Genomic DNA, 24260 nt, shown 5'->3' on the forward strand with positions numbered 1-24260 from the left:
AAAGAATCATGTGAGATTCAGAGGGTTGTGCAAGATTAGTATCCAATGGAAATTCATGTTTTAAGCAATAAGACTTTTTTTTACTTGTACATTTGCTTAGTCACATATATATTTACATATATGTCTCTGTGTTTGTGATATGCTATTGTATATATATATATATTTATATATATATATAATTTATTAATACTTTAGAAAAAAGATTTTGTGCCTTACTAAAGAATTTGTTTAAAAAAGGTCCACGTGTTGTATGATATTTTTTGCCATTCTTTATCAATTATACAGCTAAGAAAGAGGAACAATATGAAGTAACAGCATTAATGTATTGACAATTTAAAATACGTCTGCTTCCTTATGGCCATATATATATAGTATAGTATGAATGGGTTTTAACAGTTCTTACTCTGTACCAGAAAACAGGACACAAAAGATGCCCCTAAGAAATATTGTGTGTTGTCTGGTGCAGGAAAGGATTTAAAGGGACAGTAAACACCTTGTAATTACAACATTTTTAGGTTAATTTAATTGCAGAGTCTGAATGTTATTACAACAGATTAACTACTTGTTTGCTTCAATTGTTTTTCAGTTTAGAGGATCCAATCCGAACTTAAGGTTGCATTAGACCTATCATTTTGTTAACACAATCTCCATTATTTGGCTTTAGCAAAAAATTATAAGAAAAACTTCAAACTTGCAACAGTAGGTAAGCCTGCTATGCTCTTTTTCAGTATTTCGGACTGGAAAATCTACAGTTTCCAAGATTAAAATATAAATTAAGTGGGAAAAATAAATAATTACAATTTAATGCAAAGTTGTTTTACTATGCATAAGTAAATATTTTATATCATAACATTAAAGTGTTTACTCTTCCTTTAAGGTTGCATCCATTTTATAGGGTACATCAAAAAAGGTAACTGACATATTTTTCAGAGGAAACCATGCCTGGTTAAAAAAAAAAACTTTCAGTGTGATTTAGCATTATTCCATAGAAGCAGAATTATTTTTAACCGTACAACTAAATCTAATCTAAACTTTGCCTGTATTTAATGAATTTGCTTAGGATACAAGTGGGCTTCAAATGACTGATAACAAGCAGAGGAACAAACACAAGAATCATCAATAAATAACTCCAAATTAATATTCTTTTCTAAGGACATATATACGCAATTCTATTATTTTTATTATTTTTTATTTTTTGCATAAAGATTCTAATAAGGGCTCCATTTATCTTTTGGCAGGCAGACGAGGTTCACATTCATGAACTTTGTCTGCCCAGCGGCATGAGGGCAGCAGTATGCTACCTGCATTTAACATTGCACAATCCACTGATTGTGCAATGTCGCCTCATGCTTGCGCGCGGCCAATCGCGTGCAAGAGGGGCTGGCAATAATCCTAATATGATATGATCGGGATGACTGAAAGCCGCCACCTAAAGTCTCATGGAGAGGTTAAGTAGACCACTGCCACTAAACTAGCATTTCAGGCTCCTTCTGAGTGAGCCTTAAATGCTGGACTCTCAAGCTGCTATCACAGTTTGATAAATGGAGCCCTAAGAGTGAGTGACTCAAAATAGCCTTTTTTTTTCCTATAGCTAATAGAGAGAAAAGTGTGATCACTTTGGAAGACAAGACATATAAAGTTTACAGTGAATTGGTACAGAATGTGAATTGTAGTTAGACACTGCTGTAGCAATTTAGTCACTTGCTACATGGTTTTCATTCTGTAAAACATGCCAGCGTTCAATCTTCTTATCTTTGTTCTTCAGGCATTCATACCAATGCTTCAAACGCTCCCCTTTGGCAGTGATGCCAAGCTGACAGCCACCTGCAAGTTAAAAATCAGAGTAAGTTAATGTAATTCTCATCAGAAAGTTAACTCAACTTAAATATGTATAAACAGATTGTTTTCAAGCGTCTGTTGTGCTATTTTTTGTATGAATGACCTAGTATTCAAAAGTAAAGGAACATTTAACACTTTGAGATTGTAATATAAAATTTAAATTATACGTAGCAAAAAAAACTTTGTAGCATACATTCATTGTTTACTAAACATTTTCTAAATTTAACTCTGCAGAGGGCAGTGACAATTATTTTATTAAAAGCTAAAACTTTACCCATAATTCTTCAATATTTGAATGAATGAATGAATGAGAAACTTGTATAAAGCTACACCGCAAACTATATTGCCTCAAGGCACTTTTCAGCAAGAAGTGGCCTGAGCCTTTAGAAAAGGTGGGTCTTGAGCTTCTTCCTGAAGGCTAGATGGTTTTCTTCTGAGCGGTTGTCTGCGGGTAGTGCATTCCATAGCCGGGGTCCTTGAACTGCGAAATCTTTGTTCGCCTTTTGATTTGTATTGGGTCTTGGGTATGTGGAGGAGGTTCTGGTTGGCTGACCGGAAAGGGCGACTTGGGGTGTAGTGCTTTATTTTGTCACAGAGGTATTTTGGGGCTTTTTCTTGTGTACATTTGTGGCTGAGGCAGAGGGTCTTGAATGTAACATGATCCTTCATGGGTAGCCGAGTGTCTTCAGGGACGGGGTGATCAATTCACATGTTTTTTTATCAATCTGGCGGCTGTGTTCTGGACGACTTACAGTCGTAAAAATTTGGTATTTGAGTCATAAGTAGAGGGAGTTTGCATAGTCAAGTCGGGAGTTGATGATTGCTCCAACTACAGCTGTGGTATCTCCTTCAGGGATGAAGGGAATTAGTCGGCGTAGTAGGCGAAGAAGGTGGTGAGATCCGCTGACTACTGATCCTATTTGTGCGACCATTGTCATGTTTGAGTCAAAGATGACTCCAAGGCTTTTGGCTTTGGTGCTGGGGGTGATAGTTTGTCCGAGGATGGTAGGTGGGTTGAATGTTATGCTATGGTGTTTGTTTCGGTTTGCGTGGAGAAAGAGAATTTCTGTTTTGGATCCGTTGAGTTTGAGGGAGCTCTCAGTCATCCACTCATCGATCAATGAGAGGCAGTATTCCAGGGCGTGGTATTGGTCTTTCTTGTTGGTGATGCACAGGTAAAGTTGAGTATCATCGGTGTAGGAGTGATAGAGCAGGTTCTGGTTGCTGATGATTTTGAGGAGTGCACGGAGGTAGATATTGAAGAGCACGGGCAACAGGGGTGATCCTTGAGGGACTCCGCATGTGATTTTACGTGCTTCTGAGGTGAAGGCGCCTAGTTTCACTTTCTGGGATCTGTTCTCTAGGAAGGGTGCAAACCAGGGTAGGTCCAAGTCTGCTACTCTGGCTACTTCTGTGAGATGAATGAGCAGGGTCTTGTGGTCTACTGTGTCGAAGGCTGCGCTGAGGTCCAGTAGCACCAGGAGGCACGATTCTCTTACAACTGCTGCTTCGAGGGCATCATCCCAGATCTTGATAAGTGCCATTTCAGTCCCATGGGTGTCCAGATGGGGCTGTAGCTGTTGTACTACTGCATTGATAATCTTGGAGAGGGTGTTGAGGCTTGTGACAGGTCTGCAGTAGTTTCTGGGGTCAAGGTTCGGCTTCTTTAGGAGGGGTTTGATTATGCCTTGCTTAAGGGAGATCGGCACAATTCCTTCCTTGAATGACAGGTTTATGAGGTGTGTTATGGTGGGTGCCAGGATGTCGGTGCATTTTTTAGAAGTTTTGTGGGAATAATGTTGTTTGGTGATGTGCCGTCTCAGAGCCTTCTGATTATGGTTTTGGTGGTGATTGGTACCAAAGTGAATCTTGGTGGTTGTGGAGAATTTGTGTGGTTTTTGTCTTGTTGCGGTGACCGGGCAGAGTTGCTTGCTATGTTCTGTTGAATTTCTTCTTGAATGTTTTGATTTTGTCAATGAAGAAGTCAGATAGCTCATTATAGAATTCTTGTGTTTTGTTTGCTGGTGGCTCAAGACAGATGGGGTTCATAGTCTGTGCGACTAGTTTGAAGAGCTCTCGGGGGCGGTTTATGGCTTTAGAGATGGTGTTTGAGAAGTGTTCTATTTTTGCTGTGAAGATGGCTTTGTGGTATTTAGTAGTGAGTGATTTTTAGTGTGTGTTTGTCTGTGGTTGGGTTACTTCTCCAGGCTGCTTCCGCTCTTATGCGTTCTTGTTTCAGTGATGTAAGGGAGTCGTTGAACCAGCCAGAATTATTTTTGCGGGTTGGTGCTCTACGAATTGGTGCGATTGTGTCTGGTGTCTGTAGCTGTGTTAAGACAGTTGACTGTGTCTTCAGTTGTGAGGACTTGCGTCAGTGCCGCAATTTTTTTGGACAGTGTGGTTTTAAAGAGTTGTGAGTGTAGTTTCTTCTGTGATCTTGTCCAGTGTGTTGTTGTTGAATGTGCTGGTTTTTTGGATAAAGATATCTGTAGTTATTTTGAATTTGATAGCATGGTGGACTTACTGCAAGTTACTTACAAGACAACTGATCAAGTTGAAAGACAAATTAAAGTGATGCAGCATAACTGTAAAAAGCTGACAGGAAAATATCACCTGAGAATCTCTATCTAAAAAAGGAAGATATTTTACCTCACAATTTCCTCAGTTCACCAGAGTAAGTGCTGTTTAAAAAGTTATCTTTCAGTTACTGCCCAGCTGCAGATAAAAAAAAAAAGGGAGTGCTGAGGTCATGAACTGTTTTACTGTGATCTCATGAGATTTCACTTAACTCTCATGAGATTTCATAGTACACTTCCTTAAATTGAATAGGAAAATAAGATGAGTGTGCATGAAGCACACTCCCTTGCAGGTCGCGGGACAGACGTACTGATTTGCTGCTTAAAGTAATTTACAATGGGGTATGAATACTTACAACATTTTGAGGTAAAATATCTTTCCTTTTTACATAGAGATGTTCAGGTGATATTGTCTAGTCAGCTTTTTACAGCTATGCTGCATCACTTTCAAGTGCTTCAACATTTGGGTATCATGGCCGTTTAAGAAAGAAAAGTCCTATCAACAAGAGCGCTCACTTTCACAACTACGTTGTTATACCCTATGAAGATCTCTTTACAGAACAACATAACATTATTTTTGATAACTGTGCAAATGAAGTTAAAAACCTTTTTAAAATACTGAACAAATATCAATTGTGCACCAACAAAAATGTCAGTTATCATATTATAAGATAACCTTTTGCACTCAAATTCATCTTATGAGAACAATGCCAGTACAGTGTAGCTATAGTTATGCCATTACAGCAAAATAACCAACATAAAAAAATGCCTAATAAAATTCCTATTAGTGAGTTTTAATGTTCTGTACCAATCAATATAAAGGCCACTCTCTAATGCCTAAGAATTAATCCCAGTAGTTATTAAAGCTATTTGGATCTGTGTATCATACCTCTTAAAATGATTTTGAGAAAGTCTTACATCAAAACTCACTCACGCAGCATCCATACCTTAATATTGTTTAACAAGTATGATTCTCATATTGCAGATTAGTAATTAGACCTATTTTTGAAAAATGTTCGGATCCTTGGGCCCAAATAGTTTTTAATTTTAGAAGATAAATTCTAGTGCAAGGTATACATGGTAAACTTACCAATATAATCATTGGATTTGCCAATGTCATAGTCCCATACTGATATATCCAGCTGTTTCTTAGCTAGATCACTGTGCTTAATGTCATAAAAGAACTCCTAGAAATATAATATAAAATATTTTAGTATAACTATTAAGAACATTTTGCATTGACACTAACGCACTGGTGTAATTGACATGCAAAAATGCAAAGCTGTCTTAAGATAAAGGCAAATTAACAACTGAACAGTTTGGAATTTTGTGATGAACTGTGGGCTTTTATTGGCTTATGGACATTCACTCAAGACATATATAAATGATTATTAAATTAAAGGTCTTGTTTTTCCCTTTGCATGGAAAAGCAAAAGAACAGATTTGCTTTGTGATAAAAATCTTCCCATAAGTGTATTATGCTTTGAGTAAAATATGTTGAAGATATAGTAAACCCATTTTTTGTATTTTATAATTCAGAAATAGTATGCAATTTTAAGCACATTCTCATTTACTCCTATTATCAAATTGTCTTTGTTCTCTTGGTATCTTTATTTGAAAAGCAGGAATGTAAGCTTAAAGGGACACTAAACCCAACATTTTTCTTTCATGATTCAGGTAGCGAATACAATTTTAAACAATGTTCCAATTTACTTCTTTTATCTAATTTGCTTCATTTTTTAGTTATCTTTTGTTAAAGAAATAGCAATGCCCGAGTGAGCCAATAACATGAGGCATCTATGTGCAGCCACCAATCAGCAGCTACTGAGCCTAGATATGCTTTTCTGCAAAGAATATCAAGAGAATGATCAAATTAGCCAAGAAAAAATATGGGTTTAATGTACCTTTAAGAGCCGGACCATTTTTGGTTGAGAACCTGGGTTGCACTTGCTTGTTGGTTTGCTAAATGCAGCCACCAATCACAAGCGCTAGCCAGGGTGCTAAAACAACAAAATGGGCCGGCTCCTTAACTTATATTCCTACTTTTTCAAATAAAGATACCAAGAGAACGAAGAAAAAACATAATTTATGCTTACCTGATAAATTTATTTCTCTTGTGGTGTATCCAGTCCAGGGATCATCCATTACTTGTGGGATATTCTCCTTCCCAACAGGAAGCTGCAAGAGGATCACCCACAGCAGAGCTGTCTATATATCTCTTCTCCTAACTGCCACTACCAGTCATTTGACCGAAGACAAGCAAGAGAAAGGAGAAACTATAGGGTGCAGTGGTGACTGTAGTTTAAAAATAAAAAACACCTGCCTTAAAATGACAGGGCGGGCCGTGGACTGGATACACCACAAGAGAAATAAATTTATCAGGTAAGCATAAATTATGTTTTCTCTTGTAAGGTGTATCCAGTCCACGGATCATCCATTACTTGTGGGATACCAATACCAAAGCTATAGGACACGGATGAAGGGAAGGACAAGGCACCACTGCCTGCAAGACCTTTCTCCCAAAAATAGCCTCCGAAGAAGCAAAAGTATCAAATTTTAAAAACCCATGTGTAAGCTACCGCTCTAGTAGAATGAGCTGTAATCCTTTCAGGAGGCTGCTGGCCAGCAGTCTCATAAGCTAAGCGTATTATACTCCTTAGCCAAAAAGAAAGAGAGGTTGCAGAAGCCTTTTGGCCTCTCCTCTGTCCAGAGTAGACAACAAACAATGCAGATGTTTGACGAAAATCTTTAGTAGCTTGTAAATAAAACTTTAAAGCACGAACCACGTCAAGATTGTGTAAAAGACGTTCCTTCTTTGAAGAAGGATTAGGACACAGTGACGGTACAACAATCTCCTGATTGATATTTTTATTAGATACCACCTTAGGTAAAAAACCAGGTTTGGTACGTAACACTACCTTATCTGCATGAAAAATGAGATAAGGTGAATCACATTGTAAAGCAGATAACTCCGAAACTCTTCGAGCCGAGGAGATAGCTACTAAAAACAGAACCTTCCAGGATAAGAGCTTAATATCTATGGAATGCAAAGGTTCAAACAGAACCCCTTGAAGAACCTTAAGAACTAAATTTAAACTCCAAGGCGGAGCAACAGGTTTAAACACAGGCTTGATTCTGACTAAAGACTGACAAAACGCCTGCACGTCTGGAACCTCAGCCAGACGTTTGTGCAAAAGAATAGACAGAGCAGAAATCTGTCCATGAGTAACCCTTGGATTCACACCAATGAAGATATTTACACCATATCTTATGATAGATTTTCCTGGTGACAGGCTTTCGCACCTGTATTAAGGTATCAATGACCGACTCGGAGAAACCACTCTTTGATAAAATCAAGCGTTCAATCTCCAAGCAGTCAGCCGCAGAGAAATTAGATTTGGATGGTTGAAAGGACCCTGAAGTAGAAGGTCCTGCCTCAGAGGCAGAGACCATGGTGGAAAGGATGACATGTCCATCAGATCTGCATACCAAGTCCTGCGTGGCCACGCAGGTGCTATAAAAATTACTGATGCTCTCTCCTGTTTGATCTTGGCAATCAGACGAGGGAGCAGAGGAAATGGTGGAAACACATAAGCCAGGTTGAAGTACCAAGGTGCTGCTAGAGCATCTATCAGCGCTGCCTTGGGATCCCTGGACCTGGATCCGTAACAAGGAAGCTATGGCGTTCTGGCAAGACGCCATGAGATCCAGTTCTGGTTTGCCCCAACGTTGAATCAACTGTGCAAACACCTCCGGATGGAGCTCCCACTCCCCCGGATGAAAAGTCTGACGACTTAGAAAATCTGCCTCCCAGTTCTCTACTCCTGGGATATGGATAGCTAATAGATAGCAAGAGTGAATCTCTGCCCATTGAATTATCTTTGAAACCTGAAGAGCATTGAATATCGCTCTTAGTTTCAGAATGTTTATTGGAAGGAGTGCCTCCTCCTGAGTCCACGACCCCTGAGCCTTCAGAGAGTTCCAGACTGCACCCCAGCCCAAAAGGCTGGCATCTGTTGTTACTATTGTCCAATCTGGCCTGCGGAAGGTCATACCTTTGGACAGATGGAACCGAGATAGCCACCAGAGAAGAGAATCCCTGGTCTCTTGATCCAGAGTTAGTAGATGGGACAAATCTGTGTAATCCCCATTCCACTGACTGAGCATGCAGAGTTGCAGCGGTCTGAGATGTAGGCGGGCAAACGGAACTATGTCCATTGCCGCTACCATTAAGCCGATTACTTCCATACACTGAGCCACCGAAGGGCGAGAAGTATAATAAAGAACACGGCAGGAATTTAGAAGTTTTGACAACCTGTCCTCTGTCAGGTAAATCCTCATTCCTACAGAATCTATCAGAGTTCCCAGGAAGGAAACTCTTGTGAGAGGGGATAGAGAACTCTTCTTTTCGTTCACTTTCCATCCATGAGACCTCAGGAATGCCAGAACAATGTCCGTATGGGACTTTGCAATTTGGAAATTCGACGCCGGTATCAGAATGTCGTCTAAGTAAGGGGCTACTGTTATGCCCCGCAGCCTTAGGAACGCCAGAAGTGACCCCAGAACCTTTGTAAAGATTCTTGGTGCCGTAACTAACCCAAAGGGAAGAGCCACAAACTGGTAATGCCTGTCTAGGAAGGCAAACCTGAGAAACCAATGATGATCTTTGTGTATCGGAATGTGAAGATAAGCATCCTTTAAGTCTACGGTAGTCATGTATTGACCCTCCTGGATCATAGGTAGGATGGTTCGAATAGTCTCCATCTTGAAAGATGGGACCCTGAGAAATTTGTTTAGGATCTTGAGATCTAATATTGGTCTGAAGGTTCCCTCTTTCTTGGGAACCACAAAGAGATTTGAATAGAAGCCTTGCCCCTGTTCCTCCTTTGGAACTGGGTGGATCACTCCCATAACTAGGAGGTCTTGAACACAATGTAAGAATGCCTCTCTCTTTATCTGGTCTGCAGATAATTGTGAGAGGTGAAATCTTCCTTTTGGGGAAGAAGCTTTGAAGTCCAGAAGATATCCCTGGGACACAATTTCCAATGCCCAGGGATCCTGGACATCTCTTGCCCAAGCCTGGGCGAAGAGAGAAAGTCTGCCCCCTACTAGATCCGTTACCGGTTCGGGGGCTGATCTTTCATGCTGTCTTAGAGGCAGCAGCAGGCTTCTTGGCCTGCTTACCTTTGTTCCAGGCCTGGTTAGGTCTCCAGACCGGCTTGGACTGGGCAAAATTTCCCTCTTGTTTTGCATTAGAGGGAGTTGATGCCGCACTCGTCTTAAAGTTTCGAAAGGCACGAAAATTAGTTTGTTTGGTCCTTAATTTATTAGACCTATCCTGAGGAAGGGCATGACCTTTTCCTCCAGTAATATCAGAAATGATCTCCTTCAGTCCAGGCCCAAATAGGGTCTGCCCCTTGAAGGAAATGTTGAGAAGCTTAGACTTTGAAGTAACGTCAGCTGACCAGGATTTAAGCCATAGCGCCCTACGCGCCTGTATAGCAAACCTGAGTTCTTAGCCGTTAGTTTGGTTAAATGAACAACGGCGTCAGAAACAAATGAATTGGCTAGCTTAAGCACTTTAAGCTTATCAAGTATATCATCCAATGGAGTTTCTACCTGTAAAGCCTCTTCCAGAGACTCAAACCAGAAGGCCGCAGCAGCAGTGACCGGGGAAATGCATGTAAGAGGCTGGAGAATAAAACCTTGTTGAATAAACATTTTCTTAAGGTAACCCTCTAACTTTTTATCCATTGGATCTAGGAAAGCACAACTGTCCTTGACGGGAATAGTTGTACGCTTAGCTAGGGTAGAAACCGCTCCCTCCACCTTAGGGACAGTTTGCCATAAGTCCCGTGTAGCGGCATCTATTGGAAACATTTTCTTAAAAATAGGAGGGGGAGAGAACGGTACACCTGGTCTATCCCATTCCTTAGTAATAATTTCTGAAAACCTTTTAGGTTTTGGAAAAACATCAGTGTAAACAGGCACTGCATAGTATTTATCCAATCTACACAATTTCTCTGGCACTATAATGGTGTCACAGTCATCCAGAGTAGCTAAAACCTCCCTGAGCAACACGCGGAGGTGTTCAAGCTTAAATTTAAATGTAGACATATCAGAATCAGGTTGAAGCATCTTCTCTGAGTCAGAAATATCACCCACAGAAAGAAGCTCTCCTGCCTTAGCTTCTGCATATTGTGAGGGGATATCAGACATAGCTACTAAAGCGTCAGAGAGCTCTGTATTTTTTCTAGTCCCAGAGCTATCTCGCTTTCCTTGTAACCCTGGTAGTTTGGACAATACCGCTGTAAGGGTATGATCCATAACTGCCGCCATGTCTTGTAAAGTAAACTAATGGACGCGCTAGATGTACTTGGCGCCACTTGGAGTCCCTTGAGCAGGAGTCAAAGGTTCTGACACGTGGGGCGAGTTAGTCGGCATAACTTTCCTCTGGTGATAAATCTTTTAAAGACAGAATATGATCTTTATAACAAAGTAAAATCAGTACATTTGATACACATTCTAAGAGGGGGTTCCACAATGGCTTCTAAACATAATGAACAAGGAGTTTCCTCTATGTCAGACATGTTTAAACAGACTAGCAATGAGACCAGCAAGCTTGGAAAACACTTTGATAAATGTAAACAAGCAAAAAATAAAAATGTTACTGTGCCTTTAAGAGAAACAAATTTTGTCAGAAATTGAAAAACAGTGATAAAAAGCAGTAAATCTTACGAAATTTTTACAGTGTGTATAATAGACTAACAGAGCATTGCACCCACTTGCAAATGGATGATTAACCCCTTAGTTTCAAAACCGGATCAAAAAAATGATATAAACGTTTTTTAACAGTCACAACAAACTGCCACAGCTCTGCTGTGGCCCTACCTGCCCATACAACGACTTTTGAAGGCACAAAAACCCTTTGTAGAGGTCCTAAGTGTTCAGGGGACTCCTTCAGGGAAGCTGGAAGTCTCAAGCTGCAAAAACCACTGCACGATTTAGGCCTGAAATTAGGCCCCTCCCAACCTGTACTCACAGTGAGAGGGCCATAAAAAACTATCCCTAGGCAAAATCTAGCCAGCCATTTGGAAAAAACTGGGCCCCAATAAAGTTTTATCACCAATATGTAGAAAAAAACGTTTAAACACTTCCAGCAAACGTTATCTTATTTTCAGTAATGTGAGAAAGTAATAAGAATATTACCTTTTACAGCAAGCATGATACTAGTCGTTATTAAATCACTGTAATCAGGCTTACCTTACATAAATCTGGTATTAACAGCATTTTCTAGCATATTCATTTCTCTAGAAAAATTTAAACTGCACATACCTCATAGCAGGAGACCCTGCACGCCATTCCCCCAGCTGAAGTTACCTCATCTCTTCAGTTATGTGTGAGAACAGCAATGGATCTTAGTTACAACCTGCTAAGATCATCAAAAACCACAGGCAGACTCTTCTTCAACTTTCTGCCTGAGGCTAAAACAGTACAACTCCGGTACCATTTGAAAATAACAAACTTTTGATTAAATAAACACCCCATCTCTCTAGCTACTTCCTTTTTTGTCGAGAGCTGCAAGAGAATGACTGGTAGTGGCAGTTAGGGGAGGAGCTATATAGACAGCTCTGCTGTGGGTGATCCTCTTGCAGCTTCCTGTTGGGAAGGAGAATATCCCACAAGTAATGGATGATCTGTGGACTGGATACACCTTACAAGAGAAATTGATAATAGGGGTGAAATTAGAAAGTTGCTTAAAATTGCATGCTCTATCCGAATAATTAAAGAAAAAATTGTGTTTACTATCCCTTTAAATATGAATTTGTCATGGATAAGGGATAAATTACCAGAAAAACTAGCTAACAGCTATATAAATGATTTCTGTTAATTTGTTAATATACGTTGTATGTTCAAAGCTGCTTTGGCCAAATCATTTCTCATATTAATATTAATACTGAATAGATATTGAGGATTTTCTATGAAAGTAGTCTTTAAATTAAACATGCAATGTATAGATTCATTATCAGACTATTATTACTTTCTTACCTCATTGAATTCTGGGTTTAGTGTTTTCTTTTTAATTTGCGTCTTAAATCTTGATTTCTTGCCTACATCTGGTTTTAGCCACCTGGTAATGACAAAAGAAGTTAAGATAGTCCATTAATATAAAATGATATAAAGCTTTTCATTTGACAGGTTTTATAAATACAAACTATAAACCTCTAAACCTATTTCAATACGTTTTGATGCAGACTATATATCTCAATAGGCCCTGATGAAAAAAGCATTATGGTAATAGCGGTATTTTAAAAATAGATCCATCCTGTGATCAAGATTGGCGGTGAAATGTTATAAAGGGCTGATATCAGTGTTTGAAGACAGTCTCGCCAAGAGGTGTTTTTCTATATTTATATATGTGGGAGGTGACGCTTCTTTGACACTGGTGGAATTTTAAAAGCAGCATTGTCATCTGCACTGAAGGTGTAAAGCAAATGATCCCTTTACACAGTATTTAATGGCAATACAATCTACATGTGGCAACTGAAACTGACGAATTAAAAAAAAAAAAAAACATTTCTCATGGGTCTGGCGATCCTTGTCATCGGGCTTCTAATAAGACATGAACGTCAAAAACAAACTTTCATTTGGTATCCTTTATTAAAACTTAGATTTGATCCCTGAGAACATACTGAGTTAGGTTTGGGTGTGTCCATGTGTCCTGAGCACTATATGGCAACAGTGTCTGCAACAATGTTTGTAACAATGTTATTCATATAGTGCTATATTATTGTTCTCACATCTCTATCTGGATCATTTAAATTTCATTTTAAGTTTTATTTCCCTTTAAAGGCACATGAATGTCAAAATTAAACTTTCATGTTTCAGATAGAGCATGTTGTTTTAAAGAGACAATAAAGTCAAAATTAATCTTTCACTATTTATACAGAGCATGCAGATTTAAAACAACTTTTTACTTTTATTATCTAATTTGTTTTGTTTTCTTGATATCCTTTATGAAAAATGATACCTAGGAAGGCTCAGGAGCAGGAATGCACTACTGTGAGTTAGCTGCTGATTGGTGGCTGTACATATAGGCTTCTTGTAATTGGTTCACTGTGTTCAGCTAGCTCCCAGTAGTGTACTGCTGCTCCTTTAACAAAGGATACCAAAATAATGAAGTAAATTTGATAAAAGAAGTAAATTGGAAAGCTGTTTAAAATCATATGCTCAATCGTGAAGAAACATTTTGGGTTTTAAATCCCTTTAAGAGCTTTTTCAATTTACTTCAATTGACTGTGTTTTCTTGATATAATTTGATGAAAAGCATACCTAGATAGGTTCAGGAGCAGTAGTGCACTAGCTGGTGATTGGTTGCTACACACATATACAAACAAAAAGAGAAGAAACAACAACTCAGTGGCTTGTTCTATGGCCTGGGTACCACCTGGGAGTAGCTTCTTTTAGTCCAATTGAGCATTGCGCTATTCACAGAGGAAAACTTTCCTAAAGTACCTCAGTCTGATCTCGTCTAACAAGGTCAGTCCTGAAATACCAGGCAATTCTCATCTGAACAAGGGAAATGGCAACACCCAATGATTTTTTCAGCCTCCTTTGGGCCTCGTCAGTGAGGTGCAGCAATATCCCTGTAAGCACATTGGGCACATTGGGCAAGGAGTCCACTTCTGGTTTCCCCATCACCATTAGGGAGACTTTCCTCAGGGTCATAATACAAAAATACACAGAAAAAGAAGCAGTCTGCTAGGAATGAACAACACATATGCCTCTTCATGTAAAAAAATAAATAAATAAAAAATACACAGGTGCAACCACAGAGTGATATTAAAGGGTCAGTCTTGAAAATGTTTATATCTTTATTATCCATTATTCAGTGTTGCATAACCAACACGGTTATATGGATATACTTTTTATCCTCTGTGATTACCTTGTATCTAAGACTCTGCAGACTGCCCCATTATTTTGATTCTTTTGACAGACTTCCATTTTAGCCAATCAGTGCTGACTCATGAATAACTCCACAGGAGTGAGCACAATATTATCTATATGGCACACACAAACTAGCATTGTTTAGTTGTGAAAACTGTAAAAATGATAATAGGCAACCTGCAAGGGCTTAGAAATTGATAGCATATAACCTACATAGGTTTACCTTTCAGTAAAGAACATCAAGAGAACAAAGCTAATTTGATGACAAAAGTAAATTGGAAAACTGTTTAAAATTGCATGCCCCTGAATTATGAAAGAACATTTTTGACTTGACTGTCCCTTTATGAAGTGGAAATAAAAAGTCAAACACTGTAGTCCTTTTTAAATAGCAGCCATTTTAGGAAGACAACAACTATGGGACACAATTAGCTGTTTCTTGACTGTAGTTCCTCCAAGTAAGAACAAAATGAGGGAAAGGGCTCAAAATAGCATTATAAAAATCCACAACAGTCTGTGTAATCCTGGAAAATTACCAACATATTACAGCGCCTCAAATGGCTATTAGTGTTCAATCTGTATACATCTATATACCAAAAGGATCACTGGAACCAATTGTTAATGTTAAATATATATTTATTTATTGTATAACAAATAGATTTAGATAAAAGTCACTCAGAGTATAAATAGCCTAAAACGCATAAACCCATAGAATATGTCAGCAAGAGTTTTCAATCCCTTTGGCTTCTATGAATGATATTTTGGACTCCATATACGAAGCAGCAAAAGCTGCTCTGGAGCCCTTGCGGGGCAGGTTCACAATAATGCAAGCCTGCTTCCCATAATGCAAGAAGCAGCGGGCATTGGACTTATATGTGTATACAGTATATATCTGTAAATACATTTATACACATATTAATACATATGTACACACACAAACACATATATATTTATTTATATATATATATATATACACACACACACACAGACATACATACATATCTATATTTAGACATTATATGTATGTATCTCTATGTTAAAGCTCTTTTTTAACACCTAAGATCTCATATCTTTAAACCCTTATAACTTTTTTGTGCATTTTTTAAATATTATTTATTATGAGTGTAACTGTATTTGTTATGTATGTGTTTTGTGCCACTTTTTTGCTTCGCAAAAGAGTTAACCAGAGCTCTGACTTGGTAATCATTCTAGTTTATAATGCAATTGCACGCAAGCAATCGCGTTTACTTTAAACTTGCAATACGAGCAATAAACCTAATGCAAACACCAGCTAGGCCTATATTAGAAAATTGCACTGCAAATTTAGTCACTTTAATTGAGAAAGAAAGAAAGAAAGAAAGAAAGAAAGAAAGAAAGAAAGAAAGAAAGAAAGAAAGAAAGAAAGAAAGAAAGAAAGAAAGAAAGAAAGAAAGAAAGAAAGAAAGAAAGAAAGAAAGAAAGAAAGAAAGAAAGAAAGAAAGAAAGAAAAAGAAAGAAAGATTTAAACTTGGTAGATGGAGAAAAAGGGTTAATTGAAGAACAATTATCTGAATGAATTTAAACAGTTGAATTCAAAGAAAAAAGTAAATTAATTAATAATAATGTAGATAAATTGAGGTGTGAAGTGAAGGAAATAAAAAAGAAAAAAATATATAAGGGACAAAAATGCCTACAAAGAGAGATTTTGTAAGAAAATCACACACGCAAGAAACGGAATGAAAAGGGTTAACAAGAATTGATACAAATAAAACAATCAAGTAAAAAGAACAGATACAGTTTTAAAGGCAATTGGTGATGTATGGCCTACTGATGATAGGAAGAGCCCTAAATAAAATCAAGTTAGAGATAGAGAATAGACAACAGTAACAGACCATAGAAAAAAGTAAAATAATAAAATTGAAGAAAGTAATTTGAAAAATAAGGTAAACACACAAAATAGATTTGAAATATTAAATAGTGAGGATGAAGATACTGCCAACAATATTTTTTTAGAAAGCTTATGTAAACAGCACTTCAATAAAGAAAAGAAAAAACAGTCCAAACAATGAAAAAATTGAGGAGAAAAGAAAAAATAGAACCTAAAGGATTGTTTAATTTGAGTAATAAAGTATTAACAGATAACCAAATAAAAGTTTTAAATAAATATCTTAAGTTTGACTCACTACAGCTTGACAAATTTGGTACCTATAATGTGGTCAATAAGTTTATCCGAATTTTAACTTTAATTTTATTTTTTTTATCAATAATCCTATTATGTTAAATAATAAGGAGGATAAAGCTAAACATGTTGAAGTGAAAACCACCTCCAAATTTTACCCTACTAATTTGAGATCAAGGCCAATGGAAACCTGTATGGAGTTTTTTCAAAGAGATGTAATTAAAATTAAGAATTATAAGTTTATTTAAATAAGGCTGAAATGGAGGCATAAGAATAAAGGGAGAAAGCTAAAAGCATAGTAGTGTGGCCAGTCAACAAGGACAGGAGAATTGTCATATAAAGATAAATATAATAATGAGTGCCTTAGACAACTTAACAATCTAAAAACTTATTAATGTCTTAAAACTAATCCATTGAAGAATTTTAAAAAAGTAATAGAATATTTTGCAAAAGAAGGCCTACAAACTCAAATTTAGAAAAAATAAGAATTTGATATTATTTGCCCAAGGTTTTCTAAACTCCTACATTTAACATTTTGCCCAAAGTGCATAAGGATGTGGTGAATCCAACCGGAAGACCGATTGTGTCAGGGGTGGATTCTCTAACTAACAATCTATCTATGTATATAGACAGATTGCTTCAACATTATGTGACTGAAACCAAATCATAACTTAGGGACACATAAAGTGTTCTTCATACTCTTAATCAACTTAACCCCTTAATGACCACAGCACTTTTCCATCTTCTGTCCGTTTGGGACCAAGGCTATTTTTAAATTTTTGCGGTGTTTGTGTTTAGCTGTAATTTTCCTCTTACTCATTTACTGTACCCACACATATTATATACCGTTTTTCTCGCCATTAAATGGACTTTCTAAAGATACCATTATTTTCATCATATCTTATAATTTACTATAAAAAAAATAAAATATGAGAAAAAAATGGAAAAAAACACACTTTTTCTAACTTTGACCCCCAAAATCTGTTACACATCTACAACCACCAAAAAACACCCATGCTAAATATTTTCTAAATTTTGTCCTGAGTTTAGAAATACCCAATGTTTACATGTTCTTTGCTTTTTTTGCAAGTTATAGGGCAATAAATACAAGTAGCACTTTGCTATTTCCAAACCATTTTTTTTTTAAAAATTTGCGCTAGTTACATTGGGACACTGATATCTTTCAGGAATCCCTGAATATCCATTGGCATGTATATATTTTTTTAGTAGACATCCCAAAGTATTGATCTAGGCCCATTTTGGTATATTTCATGCCACCATTACACCGCCAAATGCAATCTAATACAAAAAATAGTTCACTTTTTCACAAATTTTTTCACAAACTTTCAGTTTCTCACTGAAATTATTTACAAACAGCTTGTGCAATTATGGCATAAATGGTTGTAAATTTTTCTCTGGGATCCCCATTGGTAATTAGAAGGCCGCTAAATGCCACTGTGCACCACACGTGCATTATGCCCAGCAGTGAAGGGGTTAATTAGGGAGCATGTAGGGAGCTTTATGTGGTAATTTTAGTTTTAGTGTAACGTAGTAGACAACCCCAAGTATTGATCTAGGCCCATTTTGGTATATTTCATGCCATCATTTCACCGCCAAATGCGATCAAATTAAAAAAAACTTAATTTTTTCACAATTTTAGGTTTCTCGCTGAAATCATTTACAAACAGCTTGTGCAATTATGGCACAAATGGTTGTAAATGCTTCTCTGGGATCCCGTTTGTTCAGAAATAGCAGACATATATGGCTTTGGCGTTGCTTTTTGGTACTTAGAAGGCCGCTAAATGCCGCTGCGCATCACACGTGTATTATGGTTAGCAGTGAAGGGCTTAATTACGTAGCTTGTAGGGAGGGAATTAGTTATATTTAGGCTTTTTTTTTTTAAAAAGCATATTTACATATGCTGCTGTGTAGGACCCCCCTTAGCCCCCAACCTGACTGATCCCCTACCAAACAGCTCTCTAACCCTCCCCCTCTGCCTTAATGGATGCCATCTTGGGTACTGGCAGCTGTCTGCCAGTACCCAGTTTAGAATAAAATAGTTGCTTTTTTAAAATTTTTTCCCTTTTCTGTAGTGTAGCTCCCCCCCCCCACCAAAGACCAACCCCCCACCCCCTCCTAGATAGCTTCGATTTTTTTTTAAACTTATAACATCCCTTTCCCCACTTTTATAACAATATATTTTCTGTAGTGTAGCAGTTCCCACCCGCTCCCGCCCCGTGCACGCGCCGCCGCCTCCCCATTGGCCCTGCCCCCGATACCGCCCCCCTCTACATTGCCCGGCCCATCGATGGCTGCCCACCCGCCTCCCAAGTCGGCTCCCACCCACCAACGATACCGGCCATCGATGTCCGGTGCAGAGAGGGCCACAGAGTGGCTCTCTCTGCATCGGATGGCCAAGGGGTGTTATTGCAGGATGCCTCGATATCGAGGCATCACTGCAATAACCGGAAAGTGGCTGGAAGCGAGCAGGATCGCTTCCAGCTGCTTAAAAGACCAGCGACGTACTCTGTACGACATTAGGGGTTTAAAGACCAGGTTGTGTGCGACGTACCCTGTACGACTTGCGTCGTTATTAAAGGGACATAAAACCCAAAATTTTTCTTTCATGATTCAGATACAGAATACAATTTTAAACAACTTTCTAATTTACTTCTATTATCTAATTTGTTTCATTCTCTTGGTATCATTTGTTGAAGGAGCAGCAATCTTCTAATGATTTCTAACTGAATACATGGGTAAGCCAATGACAATCGATATATATATGAAGCCACCAATCAGCAGCTAGAACCTAGGTTCTCTGCTGCTCCTGAGCTTTCCTAGATAAACCTTTCAGCAAAGGATAACAATAGAAGGAAGAAAATTAACAGACAAGTGATACCACTATGGGCACCAGGTTTTGCACCCAGTTATACCAATTTATTTATGGCAGCCTGGGAAGAGATGTTTGTATACCAGGCAGACTTAGATACAGGCCTGGTGACCTATAAGTGGTACATAGAAAACTTATTCCTTATCTGGAAAGGCACAAAAGATTAACTGATTTTGTTTATGAAGGAACTTAAAAATGATTGAAATTTTGAATTAAAATGGGAGTGTAGCCAAACTTCCATAGTTTTTCAAGAGTTAGAAATCTATATCAAGTAAGGTAACATTAAGACAAACAAAATTATTTAAGCCTGTGGATGTTAACTACATAAAACAAAATAGTTGTCATCTAAAAAGATGGCTTTTGAATATTCCGAAAAGCCAATTTTGGGCCTGATAACGAGTGGCGCGCAATCGAAAAAGGGTTTATCGGGGATGTTTGCACGTATCGGGTATAGCGCTCGTATTACAAGCTGAAAGTAAATGCAATCGCCGTTTATACTAGAATGACATCCAAATCCTAAGAGCTCTGGTTAACTGTTCCACACAAAAAAGTCACACAACACATCAAAAATACATTTAAAAGTATAGTTACACTAATAATAACACCATCTAATAAAAATTATTTTAAAAAACATTGCACAAAAAAGTTATAAGGGCTCAAAGATATGAGGTCTCATGTGTTAAAAAAAAAGGCAAAGGGCTTTAAAATAGAGACATATACTTATGCATGTCTAAAGATGTATATGTATATATACTGTATGTATATATACAGTATATATATATATATATATATATATATATATATATATATATATATATATATATATATATATATATAAAAATCTATCTAATTCAGGACAAAACGAAAGATTAAAATCACCACCTATCATCTGATTATCTGATATGAAAGGTAATAGGTTACTCTTCAACTTTTCCCAAAAATCTTTAGAGAAATTATTCGGCGCATAGATATTGCAAAAGACAAATCTTATCCCCTTTATTCGTACTTGTAAAAGTATATATCTCGCCCCCTGATCTACTTCCGCCTGTATTATTTGATATGATAGATTTTTATTGAACAGTATTGCAACCCCTAATTTCCTACCACTACACGGAGTAGCGAAGACCTCACCTATCCACCTACATCTCAGTTTGGGAATCTCTATATCCTTTAAATAGGTTTCCTGTATAAATGCTACACTTGGTTCCAACGAGCCTAGTTTTTTAATTATTACCTTACGTTTTATTGGATTAGTAATACCCCCCACGTTCCAAGACAAAATCGTAAAATTTCCTAATACATCAAGCATAGTAAAATAAGATACAAAGTCTTAAGCCGGTTACAATCCCAAATATCTCTGTCTTTCCTTACGCTTCTATTGTAAGATCCAATTTCTAACAATCAGACTCTTACCCGGTAAAATACTACATAACCCCTAATCTATGCAGGGAGCGTTACAAGTATCCATATAAAATAGAGATCAGTACAAAGAATCACCCTCAGTGAATATTTCAATCCAATTTACGAATATTCTTTTCAAAGACATAGCACTAAGAGAGGTTAAAAAAAAAAAAAAAGGACCAATAATAAATGATTGAAATCAAAATCTTCACATTCACAACAATCACAAACATTCCTGTATCTTAATAGATAAACACTACAGTATGAGAGTAGCTATCTCACTTGGTTATCATTTGGAATCACTGTATTCTCTTGCCTTAGCGGGCTCAGTGAACATAAGCTTGTTGCCATTGTCATCCACTATAATTTTAGCGGGGTAGATCATACGAGCTTTTATACCCTTATTTATCATAACCGTGCAAATGGGAGACATAGCTTTTCTTTTTTGAACTGTCTCGTTAGAAAAATCTTGAATAACATAACTCTTTTATCATTTATGGTAAAAGTATCAAATTTCCTATAAAGTCTCAACATTTCCACTTTATCCTGATACTTGAGTAATTTAAATATACATGTCCTATTTCTAACTAGGCCGCTGTCAAAGATTTTTTTTGGTCCTAACCTATGTGCCCTTTCAACGGACAAAGGTAAGGCTTGCGGGGGAAACCCTAAAGCCAGGTGTAGTGTTAGGGAGGTAAATTCAATCAAGTTGTCATATTCAGCTGTTTCAGGGATACCTAAAATCCTTATGTTATTGCGTCTGGAGCGATCCTCTTGATCCTCCAGGCGAGCTTCCATATTTTGGATTATGGACTGTTGTTTAGAAAGGATATTTTCTTGTTGGTTAACCATATCTTCTAAAGAAGATATTCTATCCTCTGCTTCCGCCATCCTAGTGGCGAGTTGTTTAAGAGTGTTAAGTTCACTAGAGATACCACTTAACTCCTTTTTAATTATGTCAAATTGTGGTGAGAAAAGATTATTAATCTGTATTAATAATGACTGGTTATCATTCGATATAGACAATATTTCACTGGAGTCAGAACTTATGTCAGCCCCCTTAATATTTTTTTTTTCCTTAGATTTGGCAGGCATTTTAGAAAGGTGTTGTGAAAAATATCTTTCTAAAGACATACAGAATGAGCAAATGTGCCAACAAAAAAAGAAAAAACAAAAGACAAAAAAAAAAAAAAAAAAAAGCAAAAAATAAAATAAATCTAATCTAATAACAGTGTATATTGTGATCGTGTTGATCACATCTATCAATTTGTGAACAATACTCAAGTATTGATTGTGGGGTGTAAGGATATCCTATAAAAATTGTGGTTACACCATTTAAGTGTTCAAAAAAACCTTTAACTATTAAAGTGATATTTAGAATAGATCTCCCAGTGGATACTTTGGGAGATTTATATACAAAAAAGAATTAGTGTACTGCCTGTATCAGGCCTTAACAGTGTAGAGAGGGCCTGCTCAATAAATGGTTACTGGGGTGAATCAGGATTATAACAGTGAACATGAGATTAGAAAATTGCAGGTGTTAATAAACAGTCCATAAACATAACATTGTATGAAGATACATTTTAGCATATCAAACAAACACTTTGTCCCCCCTTTTTTTTTTTCTTTTTTTTTCCCCCGCCTTTTTCTCTTTTTCCTCTGCCCCTTTTCTAGTGAGATCTTATAACTACAGGAATAGAGCAGTACTGTACGTAGTCCAGCAATCAAACCAAGCTGTAATCCAGTTATATATTCCAACCTTCAGCTTCTCTTAGTATTAGAGAGAAGCTTTCCCACTCAGTACCATAGCATGATATTATCACTTTAAAAAAAAATATATATATATTCCAGATGTCCCTTTAATTAAGAGAAGCACTTGATTTTCCCATTCTCCTTTTCTTACTTCTCTTCTGAAAGAGGGACACCAAAAAAAACAAAAAACAGAATTTATGTTTACCTGATAAATTTCTTTCTCCTACGGTGGATGAAGGGAGGGAACAAGTCAGGTAACCTAAACGGAAGGCACCACTGCTTGCAAAACCTTTCTCCCAAAAATAGCCTCCGAAGAAGCAAAAGTATCAAATTTGTAAAATTTGGCAAATGTATGCAGTGAAGACCAAGTCGCTGCCTTACAGATCTGTTCAACAGAAGCCTAATTCTTGAAACCCAAGTGGAAGCCACAGCTCTAGTAGAGTAAGCTGTAATTCGTTCAGGAGGCTGCCTTCCAGCAGTCTCATAAGCCAACCGGATGATGCTTTTCAGCCAGAAAGACAGAGAGGTCGCAGTCGCCTTTTGACCTCTCCTCTTACCAGAATAGACGACAAACAAGGACAATGTTTGTCTGAAATCTTTAGTTGCTTTTAGGTAAAACTTCAAAGCACGAACCACATCTAGACTGTGTAACAGACGTTCCTTGTTAGAAACTGGGTTAGGACACAGAGAAGGAACAACTATTTCCTGGTTAATATTCTTATTGGAAACCACTTTTGGAAGAAAACCAGGTTTGGTACGTAAAACGACCTTATCTGTATGAAACACCAGATAGGGTGAATTACACTGCAAAGCAGACAATTCAGAAACTCTTCTAGCGGAAGAGATAGCAACCAAAAACAAAACTTTCCAAGATAGTAACTTAATATCTATGGAATGTAGAGGTTCAAACGGAACCCCCTGAAGAACTGAAATAATTAAATTTAGACTCCATGGAGGAGCCACAGGTCTGTAGACAGGCTTGATTCTGACTAAAGCCTGCACAAACTCCTGAACATCTGGCAATGCTGCCAGACGTTTGTGTAACAAAACAGACAGAGCTGATATCTGTCCTTTTAAGGAACTAGCTGACAAACCTTTCTCCAATCCTTCTTGGAGAAAAGCTAAAATCCTTGGAATCCTAATCTTACTCTATGAGTAACCCTTGGATTCGCACCAACAAAGATATTTCCGCCATATCTTATGGTAAATTTTCCAAGTGACAGGCTTTCTAGCCTGAATCAGGGTATCTATAACTGAATCCGAAAACCCACGCTTAGCTAGAATCAAGCGTTCAATCTCCAAGCAGTCAGTTTCAGAGAGACTAGGTTTGGATGTACGAATGGACCTTGAATTAGAAGGTCCTGCCTCAAAGGTAGCTTCCATGGTGGAACCGATGACATATTCACCAGGTCTGCATACCAGGTCCTGCGTGGCCACGCAGGAGCTATCAGAATTACCGAAGCCTTCTCCTGTTTGATCCTGGCTACTAGCCGTGGGAGAAGAGGAAACGGTGGAAAGACATAAGCTAGATTGAACGACCAAGGCATCTACCAGTGTCGCCTTGGGATCCCTGGACCTGGACCCGTAACATGGAACTTTTGAGTTCTGACGTGACGCCATCAGATCCAGATCCGGAATGCCCCATAGTTGAGTTAACTGGACAAAAACCTCCGGGTGAAGTTCCCACTCCCCCGGATGG

The 24260-nt window shown here is 37.7% G+C and overlaps 1 protein-coding gene across 1 annotated transcript in view; it reads right to left on the reverse strand.

Moving 5' to 3' along the window:
• Positions 1-246: 246 nt before the first annotated feature.
• RPH3A (rabphilin 3A) overlaps positions 247-24260 on the reverse strand; it is a 496507-nt gene continuing 472493 nt past the window's right edge. The window contains exons 18-20 of the mRNA XM_053701695.1: positions 12465-12546; positions 5506-5602; positions 247-1824 (exon numbers count right to left, since the gene is read on the reverse strand). Coding sequence (XP_053557670.1) covers positions 1694-1824; positions 5506-5602; positions 12465-12546 — 310 coding nt within the window. The 3' untranslated portion in view covers positions 247-1693. The remainder of the gene's footprint in view (positions 1825-5505; positions 5603-12464; positions 12547-24260) is intronic.

Source organism: Bombina bombina, chromosome 2 (assembly GCF_027579735.1).
Source record: "Bombina bombina isolate aBomBom1 chromosome 2, aBomBom1.pri, whole genome shotgun sequence".
NCBI lineage: Eukaryota > Metazoa > Chordata > Amphibia > Anura > Bombinatoridae > Bombina > Bombina bombina.